The sequence below is a fragment of the Grampus griseus genome, assembly GCF_964374135.1.
Source record: "Grampus griseus genome assembly, chromosome: 16".
NCBI lineage: Eukaryota > Metazoa > Chordata > Mammalia > Artiodactyla > Delphinidae > Grampus > Grampus griseus.
Window position 1 is genome coordinate 27,854,276 of NC_139010.1, and position 24,164 is coordinate 27,878,439.

Genomic DNA, 24,164 nt, shown 5'->3' on the forward strand with positions numbered 1-24,164 from the left:
GGGAGCAGGGTGAAGACTTACAGCTCCCTGGTCTCTTCAGACTCCAGCGCCGTCTGAGGTAAGGAGACCCCACCCCGCTGAGGTGATTCTGCAGAGGGGCGGAGCTCTGCAGAGCCAACACTGGAGGCGGCCCCGGGGGGCGGGGCCCCGACTCCAGCCGCACGCTCCGCTCCCACCATGCCCTTATAAGGAGCGCCCGGCGTTAGGGCTCGGGAATCCGGTCGCAAACCCCGCGGCTCAGCCCCAATCCCAGGCCCCTCCCTTGGGAATGGGGGCGGGGCGGGGCCTTGGCGGCGCGGTTGCGTGGGCGGAGCACCTCAAAGAGGGACCAATAGGAGTGGAGGTCCGGGTCTGAGCGGCGTTGCCATTGGGCGCGGCGACGAGAGGGGGCGGGGCGCTCGCGAGACTGGTTACGCCGAGGGAAGCCCGGACTCCGTAGTCGCCGCTCAGAGTCCGTCTCTCTGCGGATTCCCGGCCCCGCCGTTCTCAGATCTCTGTAGCCCGCGGTTCGCCGCCCCGCTCGCCGCCGCGATGCCGGTGTTTCATACGCGCACGATTGAGAGCATTCTGGAGCCGGTCGCGCAGCAGATCTCGCACCTGGTGATCATGCACGAGGAAGGCGAGGTGGACGGCAAAGCCATCCCTGACCTCACCGCGCCTGTGGCCGCCGTGCAGGCGGCCGTCAGTAACCTCGTTCGGGTGAGCGCGCTGGGCCTGGGATGGGGAACGGGGGCGGGAGACGTCCCTGGGGTTCCGGCTTGCCTTGCGGCTCCCCTGCGCTGCCTGTGGCTTTGCCGGTGGGCTCGGGAGCCAGACCGCCTCGGGTTTGAATCCTGACGCCCCCGCGTTGTGACCTTGAGCAAGCCCCCGAGCCTCTCTGGGTTTCAGTTTCCTCACCTATAAAATGGGGGCAATCATAATAATGCCTGCCTTGCGGGTTTGTTGTGAAGATTCAGCGAGGTGGTATTTATAAAGTGGCTAGCGCAGCTTATGACCCATAGTAAGCGCTCAATAAATGACAGGCGTTAGGATGTCTGATAGCCCCTTTCCCTCAGCAGGCTGTCGCCCCTCCCGTTGACAGCCTTGCTTTCAGCTCCTTTTTAGGCCTCCTCAGTCTGGCCTCTGGGCTGGCGGGCTCCTCTGATGATTCCCTGACTTGCCTTCCAGGGATTCTTATTTGAGCCACGTTCTCCTTTCTAATACTTCTGCCCCTTACCTTGAAACCCGCCTCACCCACCTCTGAGCCCTCCTCAGAGCTCCCCGCGTCCGGCCCTTCTGTCCACTTGTTTTAGTGGCCACTCATCCCTGTCTCCTCCTTTCCCGGGCATTCTACCTCTGCTCACACCTCTGGCACTCACAAACACCGGGTGATATCTTTATGCAGTAATTTATGACTACGAATCCCTTTTCCCCTTTCGCTTAACCCTGTTGCCTTTCATCCCCCCCCTCCCCCTCCAACTCCCGTGGAGATTTCCACCTGGCTTTACCTGCTGTCAAACGGCTTCCTCCCACTGGGGCCTTTCCAGACTCGGGGGCCCTCTTCATCGGCCCCTCCTCCTGGCAGGAAGCAAGATGGAGAGGCCTGTGGAATCTGGGATCTGCGGCCCCTGCCGGAGAAAAGAGCGGGGCGTCTCCTCCCCGAGCCACAACTTTCCTAGATGGCGAAGTGGCTCTGCAGACCCCTGTAGCCCACAGCTGTGACTAATAACTGAGGTGATTCCTGGAGGAGGCGGAGTTCACTTCTGAAAGGGGAAAAGAGGTGCTGTGACCAGTCTCCTAACACTCTGCTGGCTAATATCACACTTTTCTTTCCCACCCTGGGTGGGTGACTCAGACTGCTGCTGCCTGTGGGGAACAAATTTGGAAAAATTTTATACGGCTTCCCCACTGAGCTGTGTAACTAGTGTGTGCCAGGGTAGTTAGGAGGCTGGTAGGCAACTGTGGGTCTGGGTGGGGCTTGGGTTCCGTATCTGTTTAGAGCACTTTAGCACACTTTAGCTGCTCAAAGTCTTCCTCAGTCTTCAGGGGACCAGTTCAGGAGACTGGTACTAGGAGAATGCTACTGACCAAATTCCCCATCTGCCTTCTGTGTACATTTAGTTAGACTGTATTCAGGAAGAATACTGAATTCATTCAAAATGTCTACTTCTACACTGTTCTTGTTCTTTTTATAACTAATTTTAATCTAAGACTCCGGAGTACATTCTTATGTAGTGTTGTCTAACATGGCTGCATTCCAGGCCTCCATTACTCAACAAATAGGAAACAATGTAAAGAGACAAGGTAATAGTGTCCCTCCAAGGAGTACTTCAGGAAATGAAATCTTAAAACCACATGTTGCACTTGGAGCAGAGCTAGTGTATAGTCTAGGGGCTGATATCTGGTTAGGCTATTTAGAAAAAAGTTATTTATGAGCTTCAATGCATGAATTAATAAGAACTGAATGTCTGCTATATAGGGAGCATTTTAATAAATCAGTGGTTCTTAGGTTGAGATGTGTATCAGAATCACCAGTGGGGCTTTTTAGAAATAAAGATGTCCAGCTCCCACCCCAGACTTACTGAGGAGCTCTTTAGGGGGTCAGGTCAAGGCCTTTGTGTTTTTGAGAAGCTCCATAGGTGACTTTCATATAGTCCCTTAGTTAGGAAACACTAATAGATACTGTGAGACAAATACCAAAAAAATGAGGCCATTGATAAACTGAAAACAAAATTACATATAATTGCAAACTTCCCAATACATTACAAAAGAAGGGACTTGAGATTGGTGGTACATAGGAGTTAGCAGAGAGAAAGTGGGGAGGGTTGTGTTGATAAGTAGTTAATCATGAACAAAGGTACTTGTGAATAAGTGACTTCCAGATTACAGCAAGTAGATTGTCTTGCTTAGCTCAGGAGGCAAGTTGGAGAGAAACTGGAGATGAAATTGGTGCATGCCATATGGGCACTTTAACAGAAGGCCAATAAGACGAACAAAGAGAATGGAAGGGATAGGATGAGGACAGTGTGTGAGGGAGACTGTATAGATTGTGTTCTGGGGAGGCCCGAGGACCTACCCATTGCTTGGAATCCTGGGTGTCAGTTGTGGCCCTGTGTATATGCTGCTGAATATTGTAATGAATCGTGTACATGTATCAAGTTCCCAACTAGATTGTGTCTGAAGAACAAGGCCTCGTATGTGCTTCTCCGTTCCTACCCTCAACAGTGGCCCATGGGATGGCTTGATATTGTTGAAGGAAAGAAGGAACTATGGGAAGGAAGATAAATTAGGAGACTTTTAAAATTGGTTGGTCATGAGGAAAATGAGGGCCTGGACTTTGGGTGTGGCAGGGAAAATGGAGCAGGAATTAGAACCATATTACAAATACAGTAGAAGAAGAATTAGTAGAGCTTGATAATAGAACTCTCAGGAAAAAAACACACGGTGCTATTATAAATTAACGAATCTGATTTTTGAACAAATATTCTGGAATTTATACAATTCAGGTTTCTTTCAGTTACCTTGGGAGGCTATATCCTTATTCCAGTGCTTCTCTTTGGGAATTTCTTACAGATTATTTACATATATATGTCAAATTAATTTGTTTTATTTTGGTCAAGAAAATTTTGTCTGAAGTCGGCATTTTTTAACCCTACTACTTTATATACCATTCTTGAGTCTAAAGTGACTTTTGGATATTTCCAAAATTAAAATTTACCAGGTGATGATGAAATTCTGAATTGTTAAGCTGTAGTCATCCACTTATGAGGTAGGTATTTATTGGGACACATTCCTTCTAACATCAAAGCAATAAGTATGATATTGGGCAGAATACGTGTAATACTGGATTGAAGGTCCTAAGTGGCCCGGAGGAAGTGAAGTATCATGGAAGTTCAGAGGAAGGTAAGGTTGCTCTTCTTGAGAGCATGGGGAAGGCTTCATGGAGGAGATAACCTCTGAGTTGGCCTTAAAGAAGGTGGGATTGGAACTTTTTTTTTTTTTTTTTTTTTTTTTTTGGGTACGCGGGCCTCTCACTGTTGTGGCCTTTCCCATTGCGGAGCACAGGCTCCGGACGCGCAGGCTCAGCGGCCATGGCTCACGGGCCCAGCTGCTCCGCGGCATGTGGGATCCTCCCGGACCGGGGCACGAACCCGTGTCCCCTGGATCAGCAGGCGGACTCTCAACCACTGCGCCACCAGGGAAGCCCGGGATTGGAACTTTTAAAGACATGGTAATAAAGGCATTACAAGTGGAAAGAATACCTAAACAAAGGCATCGAATTATTGAGAATCTGAGGACCAAGTTTTGACTTAGGAAATCATTAAGCAAGACTCATTTAGATTTGTAATTTTTCATGTGTATTTGTTAAACAAAAGTAGCCTGGTCACTTTATATATATATATCATCACAATTGAGTCATCACTTTTACTCCACCCTTAGGGAGAGGGTAGGATGGGATTATTTACATGTCCTTTTTTCAACTGACTAAGACCATTTTTAAATTTTTATTATTTTTATTTTTTTGCGGTATGTGGGCCTCTCACTGCTGTGGCCTCTCCTGTTGCGGAGCACAGGCTCTGGACGCGCAGGCTCAGCGGCCATGGCTCACGGGCCCAGCCGCTCCGCGGCATGTGGGATCCTCCCGGACCAGGGCACAAACCCGTGTCCCCTGCATCTGCAGGCGGACTCTCAACCACTGCGCCACCAGGGAAGCCCAAGGCCATTTTTTTAAAAACAGCTTTGTTGATATATAATTCACATACCATACAATTCACTCATTTAAACACTCAATTCAGTGTGTTTTTTTTTTTTTAGTATATTTACAGAATTGCACAACATCACTACAGTCTAATTTTAGGACAGTTTTGTTCCCTCAAAAAGAAACTTCATACCCATTACAGTCACTGATTCTCTCCCATCCCCCAGCACCCCAGCCCTAGGCAACCACCATTCTGCTTTCTGTCTTTGTGGATTTGCCCTTTCTGGACATTTCATATAAAAATGGAATCAGAAAATAATGTGGCCTTTTGTGTAGGACTTTTCACTTAGCATAATGTTTTCAAGGTTCATCTGTGGTGTAGTATGTGTCAGAAATTCATTCCTTTTTGTTGCTGAATAATATTCCATTGTATAAAATAAGGCCATTTTAAACACAGAGAATGATTCTAATGCAGTAACAAAACAACGAGGGGGCCTAGGAGAAAGATGGATGGGAAGGGAAAAATAGAGGAGAGGTACAGGTTCCAAGGATGGGATTCAGTCAGCAGTGTGAAAAATTCAGAAGTCTTAGACTGTCTTGTAGCATGGTATATAAATTTTTCTTTTTTCCCATTGAAGTGGCCCATAGAAATCTGACAGTCTTTGTGACCACATAGTCGTGCCAGTTTTATTAATGGGGGTTCATACACTTTGCTTTCTCCATTGCAGCATCTGAGGGCATGTGTTGTAACTACTCCTGGGACTCATGAAATATTTATTTCGGACGTTTTTCTGGCCTTTACTTTTATGAGCCTCACCCATATATCATACCCTGTTGGGACCAGCTCTGGGACAAATAGCAGCATTGTCTTTAAACTGATAGTTGGGAAAGACTGTTCTGCTCTTAAAAAGAAATCAATTTTGTCTTTTATAAATTATCTATATTAACATCTGAAATTATTCCTACTTTAATTTCTTTTGGTTGATGTTGGATTTATTTCAGTTAAAATAAATAACAGTGTTTGGGTGACAGGCCTGTGGGTGATTTTCTTCTTCTTCATATTCTGTATTTTCCAATTTTTAAAATGAACATATAAATTCCTATATTAAGGAAAAAATTAATACGGTAAATAATAAGAATGTATAATTCTTTATCGTTTATAAAATGCTTTCATATGTATAATCTCATAGCTGTCCTTTAAGGTAGGTATTGCTATGGTCTGAATTTTACAGATGAAGATACTGTAGATCAGGGAAGTTAAGTAACCTGCCCACAGTGGCACAGCTAATTAGTGGGGGAGCTTGGACTTGAGCTCTGTTTCACTTACTCTGGACACTCTGCTCTTTTCACTCCACCATTCTGTGTCCACTTAGAACAAAGTTGTTAAATATCACTGGAAGTTTTCTAGCTTGAATCAGAAGCAATGAGAATGTTGTTAGTCAAAGAGTTTCCATTTGTCCTGGGCTTGGCAAGATTATCTGTTTAAAGGTTGGTTTTGGCATGGCCTGTGTGAAGGGCCTATATTAAAAAAATGATGTGAAGGTAGTGTTCTGTTTCACAGTGACATTCAATTTTGCAGCGTTAAAAAAAAAAGACTAGATACAGGTAACACAAAAGTATGTCTGCCAAACACGTAAAGGCTTTTCTAGTATTTATGGCTGCTTAGCTTGGAGTCTATGAGAACTAAATAGTATATAAAGTAGGTTTCTAGGATTTCTGTATTTAAATAGTATTTATAGTAGGTTTGTGGATTCTTTGGGGAATCGTGAAGTTTCATTTGAAACACTTTGTCTCTAGATCAAAAGAGATATACAAATAGGACTTAGCATTTACTCATGATCGAGAGAATGGAAGAGTTTTGGAGATTGTATGTTTCTACAACTATGTTTATAATTTTAATGGAGCCCCAATTTAAATATTTGTTTATATATATTGACACAGTGGAAAGTTGGGCTTTTCTAAAGCTGTTTTGTAAATAGCACTGGTATAACAATGGACAAAATAAAAGTTATTTTATATTTTATGGACAAAATAAAAGTTAGAGTAAAAGTTTTGTGGTATCAACCACAGTATCATAAGTTGACTCCTTCTGCTATAGTCCGGAGTAAGGGTAGCATTAAGACAACTGTTTTTATGGAGATGGGACTTATTTGGATTTTAATATTTCTGGTATATTGGTTAAAAAAGGAGTCTGGTTATTTTATATACTTAATTACCGGTCACATATATATGTGTGTGTATGTGTATATGTATATATAAAATACTTATGTTTTGTATGTATCACAGCTGAGAGGGTCATTATTTTAAAAGCTTTCTGACAACTTCCTGGTCTTTTACTGGCACACCTAGAAAGAGGGTAGGATGGGAATATCTTAATTATCCACAGTCTAAAGTCCATCATAGCATGTATTTTTTTCTCTTGTGACAGTCATCATACTTGGTCAGTGTTTGTCTTCATTGGGTTGTACGTTTCTCAGTGGCAGAGGCCATGTCTGTTGTGTTTGCTCCTTTCAATGTCAGGCTGGTCATAGGTGTGCAATATAACTTTTTTTTTTTAATGAACTAACTATATATATATGTGTGTGTGTGTATATATATATATGGCATTCATTTAAAAAAATAAATTTATTTATTTTTATTTATTTTTGGCTGCATCGGGTCTTCGTTGCTGCGGGTGGGCTTTCTCTAGTTGCGTGAGCAGGGGCTACTCTTCGTTGAGGTGCGCAGGCTTCTCATTGCGGTGGCTTCTGTTGTTGCAGAGCACGGGCTCTAGGTGCACGGGCTTCAGTAGTTGTGGCATGTGGGCTCAGTAGCTGTGGCTCACAGGCTCAGTAGTTGTGGCGCACGGGCTTAGTTGCTCTACAGTATTTGGGATCTTCCCAGACCAGGGCTCAAACCCGTGTCCCCTGCATTGGCAGGTGGATTCTTAACCACTGCGCCACCAGGGAAGCCCATCATTCATTTTTTTGTGCACAAAATATTGTAATAGGAATTTTTGTGCAGTGACAATTTTCCATCCCCAGCTTTCAGACATCCGGTATAGCTGAATTTGAATAGTCTCTTTGAATTTATAATGGGCCTTGTCTGAAACAAGTAGAATATATACTAGGAGGGAGGAATGAATGGCTAACTGCCCATTGTTTGAGATAACGAAAGTGTTCAGGCTATTTTGAGTTGTGGTTCTCTGTTTCAGAATCATTTCAACTATGCAGGCCACTTACTAAATTCATAATGTGAGAATATGTTGCCTCCTATCTGAAAGTAGCATTGGGATTTTGCATTCTTTTTGTCTTTTTAAAACATAACAATTTAGACCAGGTGTTGATATATTATTTGGAACTCTTCTGGTTACAGTGTAGTATCATACTGAGTCATGAATTCCTCATTAAGAGATCTTTATTTCCTTGAACCATATGGCAGGAGACAAAAGATATCAGAAAGTTGATCTGCTGCTTTTTTGTTTTTTGGCTGATCCAGGCCCAAACTTTTCATTGAACCTTATGTCATGGTCATGACACTGGGGTATACTTTTTACATAATAAACCAGCTTTAGAGCAGTATTAAAAGAAGTAGCAGTCCTTAAAGGGCGAACATCAGAGATTAGCTGGTATCCCAGCAAGGTTTCTCTCTAGCATAATGCTCTGTGCTCTGGACTGTTGCTGAAAAAGGGCCATTCTATTAGTTTATGTTGCTTTCAGGCCAGTCTGCTCTTAAATCTTCCCATATAGACAGGACTAAAAGAAGAAAACAAATTTCAGCCTTGGCTTTTTTAAGCTCCAACAGCCTTCAGTGCTATGTAGTATAAATACTTCAGAGTGAAATTTAAGGAGTAAAGTTCAAATCTGTAATAAGACTCTGAAACACCCAGAGACAAAAGTTGGTGTATGGGAGGAAGGACCTCCCATTGCAGGCTTTCATCGGTCGTTCTGTTCCTCGTACATTGGACCTGTAGAATTCTTAACAGTATGCATTTGGGTATATTGGGCCACATAGACAGTTTAGTTTGGATAACGTAAGTTTTGAGTTATCTAGGCTCCTGCTTCTCTGTTTTTTTCTGTCATTTTCGTATTTGTTCAGTTTCCATTTGGAATGATTATGAGAGGAACGCTATCTTACCTGTTTCTTCTTAACAACCTGCAAAAAGGTTTGTTAGGGAAGGAAGCTGAAATAAATCTATAAGTAGGGGATTTTTGTTCATTTGTATTTTTATCATCGTTAATGTTTTATCTTTAACACTAAAAATATGTATACTATTAATAATCATTTTTGTCATGCTGAGCTTTGTATAGTCTTTCAGAAAGAACAGAATTTCTCTTGTTACAAAAGTATTACATTTTTATTGTTGAAATTTTAAAAAATCTATCTTTAGTCACAGTCGTCTCCAGTGTTTCTCAGCCTTTTACAGTCTGTTTGAACTTGATTTGTCTTTTTGTCTTTTCTCTCTACTCCAAACCAATTTGTTTCCCTAGATATAAATACAAACTTAACTATATATAGATGCACCAGCTCTTATCCCTTTTCACCATTAACACCCTTCCCCCTGCAAACCATTTAATTCACTTTCCTGCTCAAGAATTTGCAAAGAAAAGTGAGGAAACCCAGTCAGTTACAACAACCCATGACTTTCTCTGTCATGTGCTGTTTAGGGAGCCATGCTGTACTTAGCTAACTGCTCTTTCAGTAAGTGTGGAATGAAATAAGTTCAAAATAATGGGCTAGATCTTGAAAGAACTTCTAATCTCAACATCCTTATTAAAGATATGGGGTCTTTACATTGATTAAATCTATTTAAGTATGTGTATTATGTGCAGACAAAGGGATAGAGTATGATAGAGTAATGGATAAAAGGGGACTTGTATAATTAGACATAGGCAGTTGGGGATTCCTCGCCTTCCTTCCAGTCCCTTGGTAAGGCTTTGTAGGTCTTGTGTCCTTGTATGCTGGGTCATCAGTCTTTGGATGATTGAGTTGATTGTGGGTTTGTTTTTTTTCTCCCCTCCTTCCTTACTCCCCTAGGGTGTCTCCCTTTAAGACTGTTTGTTTCTGGAGGACAAGGACTGGGTTATATTCTTCTTGATATTCCTGGTGCCGTGCTTATCCCAGTCTCTTGCTCATGGTATTCCTTTGATAAGTGTGTTGTGCCTTGATACTCTCTATACCTGCTGGTCATTCTAGGCTCATTCATGATGAAGATAGCTCACTATCTCTTGCCTCCATTGGATGGCTTGGTGACTCTTCTTCTGCGCTCAAATGTTGCTATATGCAGATGCCTGCATAATCACAAAAAGAAACAAAGGTTCATAAATATTATATTGTGTTGGTTACATATTGGAACTTTAGATTCCAAAAAATTCCGTCACTTCTATGAGAAGGCAGCTCATTGGATGGGTATGAGTGTGCAATGTGTGTATGTATAGAGGATGAGAGGTAGTGAACCTTAGAACTAAAAATGTTTTACAAATATTGTTAAGTTGCAGAAAATAGAGTCTTTGGCCCTTAGAGAATTTCCCACTGATAAGATTTCCAGTTGGATGACTTTTAAGGGGAAAGTGGCTGAATTTCATTGCAGTTGGCCACAATCCAAGCCAAAGTCATTCCTTCTTTTTGAAATAAGCTTAACTTATTCCCACAAGTAGGCTTTCTGTGAAGAAAGAAAAATGGTATATTTGTTCTTAGAGTTGAAAGTTGAGGGGCCAGCTTTCAACTTATCTAGCTTCTCTATATTTCCAGCCTTCTTTCTGTCCCCACCCCATCCCTGGAGAACTGGCTCATCTTTTATCTGTAAGGTGGACAACATGTTTTTATTCATTTAATTAAAGTAGATAAGGATATATAAATGTGCTAGTAAATCTCTAGTAACACTTAAATTTCTTATTCTGTGGCTTTTCCCCCCAAACCACCAAAATTAGTTATGACTCTAGCTGTGCACATTGCCTGGTGTTCTGAATAATAGTAGGGTATATAAGACATGGTCTGTGGCCTCAGGTTGTTAAAATACAGATGAAATTTATGATCTTATAAAAGATTTAGCTTATCTACATCTTCTCCATCCATGAAATTGTTGCAGAATTAAATTATTTACTTTAAAGGGTTGTACGCTAGTACTGTAACTACAGTTTTGATTCCTTGGAGCCATGGAGAAAATGTGAGTGGGCCAGCAGCAGAATAAGCAGGTGGTGGGCCCCCTAGTTAGGAAAAGACCGCTGAGCATCAGCTTCAGCTGCCCTCTTCTTGATTATTTTTTTCCTTACTGTGCTTTTCACAGTTGTAAGTAATTATTTGTGTGATTATCACTTCTTGAACATCTTTCCCCCACTAGAGCCCCCGGGGCAAATATTGGCTCTGCCGTGTTTGCCCCTGATTTTCAGCACCCATCAAAGTGCTTGGCACATAGTAGAGTCTTGAGGAATAATTGTTGAACAAACAAGTGGGAAGACCGTTTGCTGCTTCCGTACCCCAAAATGTTTTATGCTTCTTTGGAAAAATGTATATCATGCTGTGGGTGAATCTTGATGAAATTTAACTGCGATTAGGAAAGCAGCAGTAAATCATTGCTTAGCACAGGGTATTGCATGCAGTAGGATCATCCAATTCATGTTTCCTGAATGAATAAATTCCAGGGATAGAGTCTTGGAGTGCAGATGGGGATAATCCTGCCCAACATAGGATTATGCAGGATATTTAAGTTTAAAGAAATACAGAACATGGGTTTGGGATTCTCTATTAGTTTTGATGCTTTGCAAATGAACAGAATAGCCAACTTTGGCAAAGTGCATCTGGTATGAGTCAGCAAATACCAAAGTCAGACTTTAGATATAGATATAAGATAAATTACCTATAGTGTAATGGTTAAGTGTAAAGGCTCTAGAGCTGAACTGCTGAGGTTTAAATCCTACCACTGACTGACACCTGCAAAGTATGTAACATTGGAGAAAGTATTTAATTTCTGGTTCTCATAGTCCTCATCTGTAAAACAAAGCTAATCATAGTATCTGACTTGGAGTGTATTATTGTGAAGATTAATGAGTTTGTAAAAATGTTTAGAACTATGCCTGACACACAGTTAAAGATTTCAGTGAGTGTTAGATATATTAATATGTTTTTCCATGATTTTTAAGTCATATTTTAAATGTTAGTCTAATGAAAAAGCAGTGTTGATTTTTTTTTTTAATGTCTAAGTATAACTTCTAACTTTTACTCAACAAGGCAAAATGCCAGTGAAAGCTTTCAGTAGAATTCCATATGTTGTGAATATACAGTTTTATCAACTGTGGGGAAAATATTCACAGTTTAGGTGCCTAAGCCTTTGATTGCCAGTTTCCCATGAAAAATTCACACATCTGAGTTTATGATTGATATCTCCTTTGTTTGGAGCAATAGTGAGAGTAAAATTATATCTCTCCCCTCTTCCACCCCAGTTTAGAAGCAAAAATTGGGACTTAGGATTTGGGATTTATCCCAAACATTCATTGTTCTATTTTCTAAAAAAGAAAAAACTGAAGGGGTAGTCACTAAAGTAAATGGAATTGGCCCTTCCAGGTAGAGTTGAAAAGTACAATGCATTTGTGAAATAGAATTCATCTTGTTCTGGAACAGCCAAATTAATTTAACAAATATTTAATGACTACATAATATGCTGGATACTGGAAGAGGTTAGTATCTCTAGCCTGAAAGGAAGGATAGAATCTCTTTCAGATGTCCTATTGATATAGGAGTAATAGAGTTTAATGTAAAGGTCAGGGGACCTTAACGACTAATTTGGAAGGTATACCTGTTATTTCTAGTCTTTCAGTGGTTTTCTGGAAAATTTTTAACGTGCATATTTAACTTCAAAGTCTTAAATTAATTGGCATCTTTACTTTCTACTTGAATAAAATGGTAAAATACTTGTAATTCCACTGTCCCCTTATATATGGTTGTCTGAGATTTTGTTTCTCTCTTGATTTTTTTTTGCCCCACAAATTAGACACTATTGTATTATACAGTTGCTTTTTTCCCCATTTACCTATATGTTTACCACTTTTTTTGAGATATAAGAGAAACGATGAACAGACCTCCCTTCTTCCTGAAGTCTGTCCTACACTAATATCTTTAGGTGGGTCTTTGGGCAGTACACACTCTAAGTTTCATTTGTCTGAAAATATCTTTTATTTTGCCATCTTTTCTGAAAGATAATTTCATTGGATATACAAAATTGGGTTAATAGTAATTTTTTCCCAGCATTTTGAAAATATTACTCCAGTGTTTTCTGCATTCAAATCTGCCATCAGTCTAATTGTTATTTTCCTCTAAATAATGATTTTTTTCTCACTGGGGCTTTTAAGATATTATTTATCTTTCTTGGGATTTTTTGGGCTCCCTGATTTTGAGGGCTGATTTCTTTTATCAGTCGTAGAAAATTCTTAGCCATTATCTCTTGGAATTTTTGCCTCTTCCTTCATTTTATTCTTACCCTTTGGAAGTGTAATTAGAAAAATACTGGACTTTCTCTATTCTCTGTATCTGAACAGTTTATATTTTCCATATGGTTATTTTTTCAGGTCTTCCAATTTGCTAATTCTCATACACCTGGGTCTAATATGCCATTTAATTCAGACACTGAGTTTTTAATTTAAATGGTAGTATTTTTTACTTCTAGAATCGTATCTTTTTCAAAATCTTGTCAGTATTGTAGTCTCTTGCTCTTTTATCATTCTTTTAAAAAAAAGATTGCTTTTATTCTCTCTTTTTTTTTCTTATTTAATGAAAAACATCTTGGAGTGTAAGGAACTACAAGAGCTTAATACTAGGATGAAAGTAGAAAGGCACTTTTTTTTTTTTAGTAAACTTATTTATTTATTTTTGGCTGCATTGGGTCTTCATTGCCGCGCGTGGGCTTTCTCTAGTTGTGGCAAGCGGGGGCTACTCTTCGTTGCGGTGTGTGGGCTTCTCATTCGGTGGCTTCTCTTGTTGCAGAGCACAGGCTCTAGGCGCACAGGCTTCAGTAGTTGTGGCACATGGGCTCAATAGTTGTGGCTCGCAGGCTCTAGAGCGCAGGCTCAGTAGTTGTGGCGCACAGGCTTAGCTGCTCTGCGGCATGTGGGATCTTCCTGGACCAGGGCTCGAACCCGTGTTCCCTGCATTGGTAGGCGGATTCTTAACCACTGCACCACCAGGGAAGTCCCTAGAAAGGCACTTTTAAAATCTGATGAAATGCCAGGATAACATTACTGTCTTGAGATTGTAGAAGTTGCTGATTCTTTCATTTTTTAAAGTTTTTTATTGCAGTAAAATATATGTAACATAAAATTTACTGTATTAACTTTTTTTAAGTATACGGTTCTGTGGCATTAAGTATATTCACATTTTTGTATAGCCATCACCACCATCTCAAGAACCTTGTATTTTCTCCATTTGAAACTCTGTACGCATTAAACCCTAACTCCCTATTTCTCCCTCGTTTGGGTCCTTGGCAACTGCTATTCCATTGTCCATCCCTATTAATTTGACTTCTCTAGGTACCTTATATAAGTAGAATCATACAGTATTGTTCTTTTGTGAGTGGCGTGTTTCACTTAGCATAATGTCTTCAGATTTCATCCATGTTGTAGCATGTGTTAGAATTTCCTTCCTTTTTAAGGCTGAATAATATTCCATTTTATGTGTATATCACATTTTGCTTATCCATTCATCTGTTGATAGACACTTGGGTTGCTCCCAGCTTTTGGCTAAGGTGAGTAATGCTGCCATTTCATCATACTTTTAATGCCTGCTGAGGTCTGGACTCTGTCCCTGAAGGGATATAAGCTTCTGATGGACTCATGGAGGACTGTGAACCCAGCTTCTAATGCCAGGGAGCAAATGTGTAATCAAAGTCCAAAGGCCCTTTTGAAGAATAAGTTGGGAAGATAGGAGGGGGAGTTCATTCTGTCTTAGAGAGGCAGTGTTTGAAGCATGAGGGAGTTTGCCAGCCGGAGAAAAACTGGAAAGCCTTCTGAGCAGAGAGAATGAAATGATTGAAGGGTGTGAATGTACAGTAGGGAGTGGGGAAGCTTTAGTGATGACACTATTAACGTAGATTGTGCTAGTTTGTAAAGGGACTTACATGCCATATTAATCACTAAACAAACAAACAAAACCTTCAGTTTTTGAATAGTGAAAAATTTATCTGGTTCAAAATTTAAAAGGTACAGCAAGGTATATAGTGAATAGTCTCCCTCTCACCCTTGAACTCCAGCCACCTGGTTTCCCTCCTCATAGGAAACTAATGGACAAAGGAAACCAAATGTCTTGGGTGTGTTTCTAGAGATAGTTATGCATATTTAGGCAATATGTATTCCTTTTTTTTTTTTTTTTTTTTTTTTTTTTGCGGTACGCAGGCCTCTCACTGTTGTGGCTTCTCCCGTTGAGGAGCACAGGCTCCGGATGTACAGGCTCAGCGGCCATGGCTCACGGGCCCAGCCACTCCGCGGCATGTGGGATCCTCCCGGACTGGGGCACGAACCCGCGTCCCCTGCATCAGCAGACGGACTGTCAACCACTGCGCCACCAGGAAAGCCCTATTCCTCTTTTATACAAAAGATGACCTGTTATACTGTCGTGTTCCTTGATTTTTTTTCCCTTAACATATTTGGGAGAACATTTCTTATCAGTTTGTATAGAGCTTTCTCTTCTTTTTTATTTTATTTTTATTTATTTTTAATTCACTGCAGGGGACGCAGGTCTGATCCCTGGTCAGGGAACTAAGATCCCACATGCCATGCAGCACAGCCAAAAATTAAAAATAAATAAAAATAAAATAAAAAAGAAGAGAAAGCTCTATACAAACTGATAAGAAATGTTCTCCCAAATATGTTAAGGGAAAAAAAATCAAGGAACACGACAGTATAACAGGTCATCTTTTGTATAAAAGAGGAATAGGGCTTTCCTGGTGGCGCAGTGGTTGACAGTCCGTCTGCTGATGCAGGGGACGCGGGTTCGTGCCCCGGTCCGGGAGGATCCCACATGCCGCGGAGTGGCTGGGCCCGTGAGCCATGGCCGCTGAGCCTGTACATCCGGAGCCTGTGCTCCGCAACGGGAGAAGCCACAACAGTGAGAGGCCTGCGTACCGCAAAAAAAATTTTTGGCTGTGCTGCATGGCATGTGGGATCTTAGTTCCCTGACCAGGGATCAAACCTGCGTCCCCTGCAGTGGAAGTGCAGAGTTCTAACCACTGGACCACCAGGGAAGTCCCATCTTCTTTTTTTAAAAATTGAAGTATAGTTGACGTACAATATTATGTTATAGGTGTACAATAGAGTGATTCACAATTTTTAAAGGTTAGAGTCCATTTATAGTTATTATAAAATATTGGCTATATTCCCTGTGCTGTATTACAATATATCCATGTAGCTTATTATATACAAGCTTTCTCTTCTTTTGATAGTTACATAATATAATCCATTGGTGGTTGTAACAATTTATTTAACTAGACCCTTGTGGAAGGACCTTACGTTACTTATGATCTTTTATTAATTCAGACAGTGTGGCAATGAATGACATAGATATGTCATTTTATGCATGTGCAAATACATTTATAAGATAATTTCTAGAAGGGGAACATTCTAAGCACTGGATGTCAGGCAATGGAGGGATTTTAAGCTGAGGTATAACGTGGATAGCTTTGGGTTTTGGTAAGATATCCCTGGTAGTGGCGAGGAGATAGATTGGCAAGTGAGACACAGGAGCTGGAGAACCATCCATCTAAGATGGTAAAGGTTGCCTCAAGCAGTGGGAAGAAGGCAGATAAAGAGGGGCCAAATTCTAGAGACAGCCTCTTTATTACTTAATTTACATTTGGATTCATAGTATTCTCAATGTCAAAAATACATCAGTAAAACAAATTATTTTATTTATCCTCAATTATTTTATTTATACTATGTGGTTATTACTCCCATTTTACAGGTGGGGTAACTAAGGCTCATAGAGCCTTGAGCTGGTAAGTGGCAGGACCAGAGCTTAAGTATTTTAATTATACAAATGAGATCACTTTGAAATGCAGGACAGAAAACCTAGAGTCCTTATCAAATTTAAAAGAAGTCAACAACGATTTTATTGACACAAGTTATACCCCATACCTTTTTGTTCTCATGTGGATGCAAGAAAAATCTTGGAAAAAGACAAAGAAAAGATCAAATTGAAATTGGGAACTCAAAGGAAGGTCTGTAAGGGAAGGGCTATACTTACCCTTGAACTCAGGTATGCCAGTGGTTTTTAATCGTTCCAATGTATATTCTGAGCTGGCATGGAAAGATATCCATGCTGATGTTATGCAAAAAACAGGAGGCGGATATGTTTAGAATGATCCCATTTTGTATTATTTAATATGTGAAAGAGCATATACTAAAATGTGGTGGGATTGAGTGGTGGGGTTTCAGGTTAAAATTTTTTGTTTTTCTTACCATAATTCATGTTTGTCTCCTAACAATAAACATGTACCACTTTTGAGGTAAAAAAATAAGTCCAGTGTTTTCCCACGTCTTTTTATTGTTATTATTTGCACTATTCTCACTGCCTGGAATTATTCTTCCTCTCATGTTAAAATGGGCCTAGTGTTGATGTCACTTTCTCTATGAAGCTCTGTCCAGGCTGCTTAGTTGAAATTAATGTCTTCTTTTGCTATGTTTCCATGAGGCTTGACTATGTTCCTATCAAACTCTACCATGAGTTAGAGCTACTATGTGCATGTCTGTTTGCACCCCTTCTTCCTCCAGCCCCACTCAGCTTCCAAATTTGAGTTCTAGAAAGCATGTAGTGCTTCCATCGAGTTGGATTACTCACACTTGATAGATACGTGAATGTTGAATTGGTTGTATTTGCAGCAGTGCAATTTTTTCCTCTGTCAGAACAAGGAAAGATAGATATAAATTCTGAGTCACAGTCAGCAGGGTGATTTTAAAATTCTCAAAGCAATGATATATCTAGGTACACTGGATGAATACTCTTTCCTAATTTGTGAAGGCTGCTGAAAATTCTCTGGAGTAAAAGGAGCCATAAATAAATAAACACCATCTCTAAAACTGCCATCTCTATTGCATCTCTAAAACCAAAACATGAAGGCTACATTTTACCTGATATATACTCAAGAACTCTTATCTTGGAATTGGAAATTCCAACGTAGGCTGTTTGTTTGAAAGCTTCCACAAAAAGGCAAATTCCTCAGTCTGCTGCAGTCATATACTCTACTGAAGGCTGAGGAATGGCAATGCAAAAATCATCTTTTCGGGCTTCCTTGGTGGCGCAGTGGTTGAGAGTCCGCCTGCAGATGCAGGGTACACGGGTTCGTGCCTCGGTCCGGGAAGATCCCACATGCCGCGGAGCGGCTGGGCCCGTGGGCCATGGCCGCTGAGCCTGCGTGTCCGGAGACTGTGCTCCCAACGGGAGAGGCCACAACAGTGAAAGGCCCGCGTACTGCAAAAAAAAAAAAAAATCGTATTTTCCCCCCTTCTTGTCTGGAAATTGACCTCTTTTATTACGTTCGTGAAATAAACTTTTTCCTCATCTTTTTTTCAAGTAGTATTTTGTTGATTCTTCCATATCTTTTTTTTTTCTCCTTTCTCAAAGCTACCAGCCTAGATTAGGCTTTAATATTTTCAGTTCTTGATAGTTATCTACTAATCTCTCATTCCCATCCATTATTGCCACGTAAAGCTTCTAATACAACTCTGATCTCAACATTTTCTTCCCAGAAATTGGCACCTCCTCCCGTTGTTTTCTAAATTAAATTCCTTTTTCTAGCTCTTTTTAAAAATTGAATCTTGCTATAATATTGTTAAAATTCAAGGTATACAATATTTCTTTGATACATTTATGTATTGCAATATGATTGCTGTTGTGATATTTATCACATTGTATAATTATAGTACAATATCGTCGATCTTATTCTAGCTCTTGAGGGCTATCACACGCTAGCCCTTTCTGTTCTTATTTCTCTGTGGAGTGGAGAAACCAGCCTATAGCCTGTGGGCCAAATTTTGTACTGCCCAGGAGCTAAGAATAGTGTTTACATTTTCAAGTATTTGAAAAAAGTCAAGAGAAGAATAATGTTTTGCTGCACATGAAATTATATAAAATTAAATTTTTAATATCCATAAATAAAGCTGTATTGGAACACAGCCATGCCCATTCATTTACATATTTTCTGTGACTTTCACACTACAGTAGTGTTGAGAAGTTGTGGCAGAGACCATATGACCCACAAAGCCTAAAATATTTACTCTCTGGCCCTTTATGGAAAAAATTGCCAACCCTCAACCTAGAGTCATAGAGTTATAAAGTTGGAAATAAGATCTCAGAGATCTTCTGATCCAACTCTCTCGTTTTAAAAATGAGAAAATGTATTCTCAGATGTAATCAACAGTATGTCTAAGGCAGGTACCTTCGGCAGTGGAAAAGCCAAAATCAGAATTCATTGCTGGTCCTACTCCACCATATTGCCCTTCCCATGAAGCCTGTACTAGCCCAGTAGGACTGCTGGCTCTTTCACGAACAAACTCCAGGTTGTCTCATCTCTGCCTCTATGTACATGCTGCATTTCCTTCCATCTAAGATGCCTTCTTCCCTCCAGAAATTTTATCTATGCCTTAAGGCTCAGCTCAAATACTGAAAACTGCCCTTATCTCAGCAACTGTTTGAGCTCTCTGTCCACATGCCCACCGTAGTGCTAAGTTCTATCTCCCCATTAGCACTCACCAGAGTCATTTATGTAGTTCTGATGCTATTCCAGGCCATAAACTTCCCAACTGTGCATCTTTATGTCACCTGAGGAAGTATCACCTGCACATTGCCTTACACACAGAATTCTTAGGACATAATTTAAAGAATGAACCAATCTAAAAATGTAAGGATACCAGAGATACCTTCAAGATCTCTGGTTTACTTCTCTTCTATTAAAAAAGAAAGAGAAAGACTATAACACCACTGAGTAATATTTTTTGATGGGATCAGCTATATAGAAGAATTCGTAGGGAGTTTACTTACACCATGTCCACCTAGCAATTGATGAAGTATATACACCCTGGAGAGAGAACTTGGATTTGTCCTAAGGAGGATTACCTAATTTTGTGATGATTATTTAAGCCTTTAGTATATTTGTTGATTGCTAGGCTTATAGAAACTACCTGCTAAGGTAGGAATTCACACAAATTCAACAATGAAATCCTTCCACATTCTCTGTCAATCTCCAGGGATTCTCTGCTGTTATACCTTCCATATAAACTCTCAGTTTGGGATGGTTTCCATCTATGAACTAAATATAGACTTGTATTGTTCTGTGATGAACCATTAGGAGTGAACTTGATATTTAGTAAGAACTGAAGATAAAAGGAATGTAATTTAGTGTTTAGGTGCATTGCCACCATTGTCTTTACTTTCCTTAAAACAATAACAACAACAAAACAAAGCCACCCCCCCAAATAAAAAAATGATGAATGGACTCTTATTATGCTGTAATTCTCTCAGTTCTAATTCTATTTCTTCCTTTTGCCCAACTGGGAATAAGTTATCTAAGATGGTAGAGCCAAAACTTACTAAAGGTTTAGTTGTCTGTGGCAACTGTTGAACATCTAGGCTGCATCATTGATAGTTTGTATTAGGAAGCCAGTGAAACAAAAGGAAATCAACTTTAATATTCCTGTAAAAGTCTTTCTGTTGGTTAGACAGAGGGTATGTCTAATTTGTTAATGTTATAGAAGAATGGTGATGAAATGCAATCTGCAAAAGGCACAAACATGACTAGTATTGCTGGGGATGGTTGATAGCTTTTTTCTGTCTGTACATCTTAGCCAGTTTGGTCTGGATGTGCTGTAGCTGTTCTCATTTCACTTTTCAGCATGTTTAGAATTAAGTCTGTGTTCAGCGCATATGTAGTCACACTAAATTATATTTGTAGTTGTTGAGAAGAAAAAGTAAAAACATTAAGAAGAAAAGCCTAAAGGTAAAACTTTGGGGATTTTCTAGGTACCGTAAAACAGGAGTTTTTCCTATGAGCATTACAATTGGCAGCCTTAACCATTTGACACATTGATATTACAAAATATTGAATTTCCAGTTCTGGCTGCTTGTAAGAAGTGTGTTTGTAGCTTGGGCTAAGAAATGGAGTAATTTTACTTATGGCCCTAATTTAATGGGTCAGAGTGTCTCTTATAGCCTAGAGCCAAATTCAATTACTATACTGCAAAAGTGACTCTGAATAATCTCCAATTAACAAGCAGGATGGTTCCCAACAGTAGTAACAATACTTACTTTTGCCATTGGGTTACTATTTCAAGTTTTGACCACACCTATTAAAAAAAAAAAGGTTGCATTGTTAGTCCTGGTTTAATTTTGAAAGCTAATTGCAGCCAGGTTGACTCAGTTGATCATCTCTAAGCAAATAACAGTTAAGGAGCTTAAGCAGCTGAACCCCTAGTGAGCCTGACCCATGTTGTTGTGGAAACCTTCCAGCTTCTGGGAAGGAAAATCAAACAATTGGACATCAGTAGTTTAAACTGCATCTTGATGGTTTATATTTGCCCATTGTGAGCTTGAAGTTTTTATATTTGCCTGGTTGTGAGCTTGAAGTTTTCTTATCCTTCTTGCCATCTGAAAGTTCCAAAGAATTGTAAAATCATGCAGTCTTACAGCAGAAAGCTTTAACCATCATTAAATTTGTTTTCCTCATTTTTGAAAAACAGTATAATGGCTTAGGATTAGAGCATGGATATGCTGAAGTCAACACCACTATCTGAGTGATTTTAGGCAAATCAATTAACCTCTCTGTGCCTCTGTTCTTCATCTGTAAAATGAGATAGTAGTGGTACCTCCCTCATAGAGTTGTAAAAAGGATTTAATGAGGTAATAAGGGGGCTCCTGACTTATAGCATGTGCCCAATTAAAAAAATTTTTTTTTTCTTTTAAAGGATAAAATGGAAGTCACAAATGAGTACCGCAATGGCAGAGGGAAAGAAAACACGACTAATGTTTATTTAGCACTGTTAACTTTCAGGCCGTGGAAGATGCGTATGTATTAGGTGATTTACATGTGTATTACTATATCCCTTAGCCATGAGAGACATTTTACTTTTTCCATTTTACTGATAAGGAGACTGAGGCTTAAAGAGATTGTTGCTTGCCCCAGGACACAGAACTAGTAATAACAGAGCAAGGTAAGATTCATTCCAAAGCCCCAGTTCTTTTCCCACCACTCTATGTTACCTTCCAGGATGGGCCCTCCGTCTCAGTTTTCCAAACATAAAAATGGGTGATGTTTCAAAATTCATTGACAAATTAGTTTGGAGTTATTTTTCCATAGGGACAGTGTTACAAACGATATGTTATATACCCAGGCTTATCTGCAAAAGCTGCAATGTAATTGAAATCCTTCACATTTGTGAACTAAATCTGTTAAGAAAAAAATGCATTTGCTAAAAGAAAGTGCATCTAGCTATTAAAGTAGAAAAACAAGAAAAATAAGAGTGTATTTTAAGTTCTGTGGAATGTTTGAGAAAAGCAGATTTGGTTAGAGGGCAGTGAGGAAGATAACAGACTCTTTTGATGCTGATGGGGCCTCTGGGATACTTAAGGGACTAAACATTTATATAGCACAGAGACATCCTGCATTTGATAACACCTTAATAGTGTACAAACACATTCATATGCATTGTTTCCTTATAATCATGTATGAGACAGGACAGATGGTAGAGTTGACCTAATTTCTCTTAGCAATATTTAGCTTTCTTTTTTTTTTTTAAGTTTTTAATCCATGATTTTTGTTTAATGGCCTTTGGGAGCCCAGCTAGTCACCTTAATAGAGCCATAGAGGATTAGTTTATAGGTATGTTGAAGAAATAATGAAAATAAGAATGGAAGATCTTCCTGAGTTGATTGTGGGAGAAAGTGGGTGATAGGGAGAAGTTTCCTGTGCTGATGATTTGCTTGCTTGTTAAATTGGTGGCCACCCAGAGCACAGGTGTTTGTGGTTGTGTCTACAGAAGAATCCTGAGTTGAGAGAGAGAATAAAGTATTTGCAAATTGGAAGCCTGCCCACAGTATCTTCATAAATAGGGATCTGGTGAGCAGGGCTTCTCTGCTAACATTAATCTAGCCTTCATTGATACACTCAATCTCCTGTTGTGTTAGAATAAGCAGCTGCTGCCAAGGCAGCTTAACACTAGTTGTAAGGAAAGTATGTTGCATCAAATGAGCTTGCTTGACATTAGAACTTGCCACCCATGTAGTTCACCTGCTCTTTAACCCATTTGATTGTGTTCTTATTGATGCACATTTAAGTTTTTGGCAGTTGGTCAAAATTTGAAGCTTTTAGGCACTGGTGGTGTCTCACTTTATAGATTGTTGTGTACCAAGAATATTGTTAGTACATTTTAGAAATTTAGCATATATTTTTCTGATTATGAAGGCATTGCATACTCAGTTTTTAAAAAATCTGGAAAGTTGGAGAAGGATTAAGAAGAAAATAAAAATCATCTGAAGGTCTAGTCTCCATGTCGTAATTCCTTCCAGTCTTTTTTTTTTTTGATGTGGCTATATATTGGGGAGAGAGTGGGATGTTTCATTATTAGTGAAATAGCTGAGGCATAAGTAAAATTTTACATGACACTCATGATATTGCAGAGCTTGCCTCCTGTACTGTGCTAATTAAGAACGGAATCTTTTTGCTAAATCAGGTGGCACAAACTCAAATACCTGCAGGGTCAAATAGGTAATGAGTGAATCAGGTGGGTTATAGGGCACCAGGGAGTGGTAGGGACTGTGGTAAATTGAAAAATGCAGGCCCTGATTGAAGAAAACTGCTATCTTCATCTTATTGTTGCCATATGGAAACAGGGCCTAGTGTTACCAGATCTTCCTGATAGTCAATAAAATCTGGAAATCTCTATTTCTTTCAATGTGAAATTTCCCATTTAAAAAGAACACTGAGCAGGTCAAACAGAATAGGTCTGTGGGTTGCACTTGACCCATACACTCCCATTTTGTCATTCCTGACATAAATACTTCTCAGTCTTTCTCATAGTTCTCACAAGAGGAGTACTTTTAGAAAATATTTAGAGAGGAGCTGGATAAGGATTTTCTAAGAGTGGCTTTCCTGGCCTAGATCACCATTTCCCTAAGTATATCCTACAAATTCTAATTCCGCCATAGGTTAGTAGGTGTTAGAAAAGAAACAATTCTTGGTCAAATGAATTTGGAAAATAATGGATTAAACAAAATTAAACTGATTTCTTGTCTGAAGGTTATCTTAGATCCTTAAATATACTAATATGCCTTGTAAATTCCTAAGAAGAGCATATAGCCCATAGACTCTACAGTTACAGTTATCTCCGTATCTCCACTTATTTCTCCCACTACCCCCTTTGTCTCTTGAGGAAGAGGTGGCTTTCTTTCTGGTAAAGGCTGATCTCTACCTACTCTTCACATTCTATCCCTGCCTCTTCAGAGACCTTGCTTCATAATCAGGGTCTTGTTTCCTGCC

General features: G+C 39.9%; 1 protein-coding gene across 3 annotated transcripts in view; it reads left to right on the forward strand.

The window, feature by feature from the left end:
- The first annotated feature begins 432 nt into the window (after positions 1 to 432).
- VCL (vinculin) overlaps positions 433 to 24,164 on the forward strand; it is a 100,909-nt gene continuing 77,177 nt past the window's right edge. For all 3 annotated transcript variants that reach the window (XM_082673853.1, XM_082673850.1, XM_082673852.1), the window contains exon 1: positions 433 to 699. In XM_082673853.1, the coding sequence (XP_082529979.1) occupies positions 532 to 699 (168 nt within the window). In that variant the 5' untranslated portion in view covers positions 433 to 531. The remainder of the gene's footprint in view (positions 700 to 24,164) is intronic.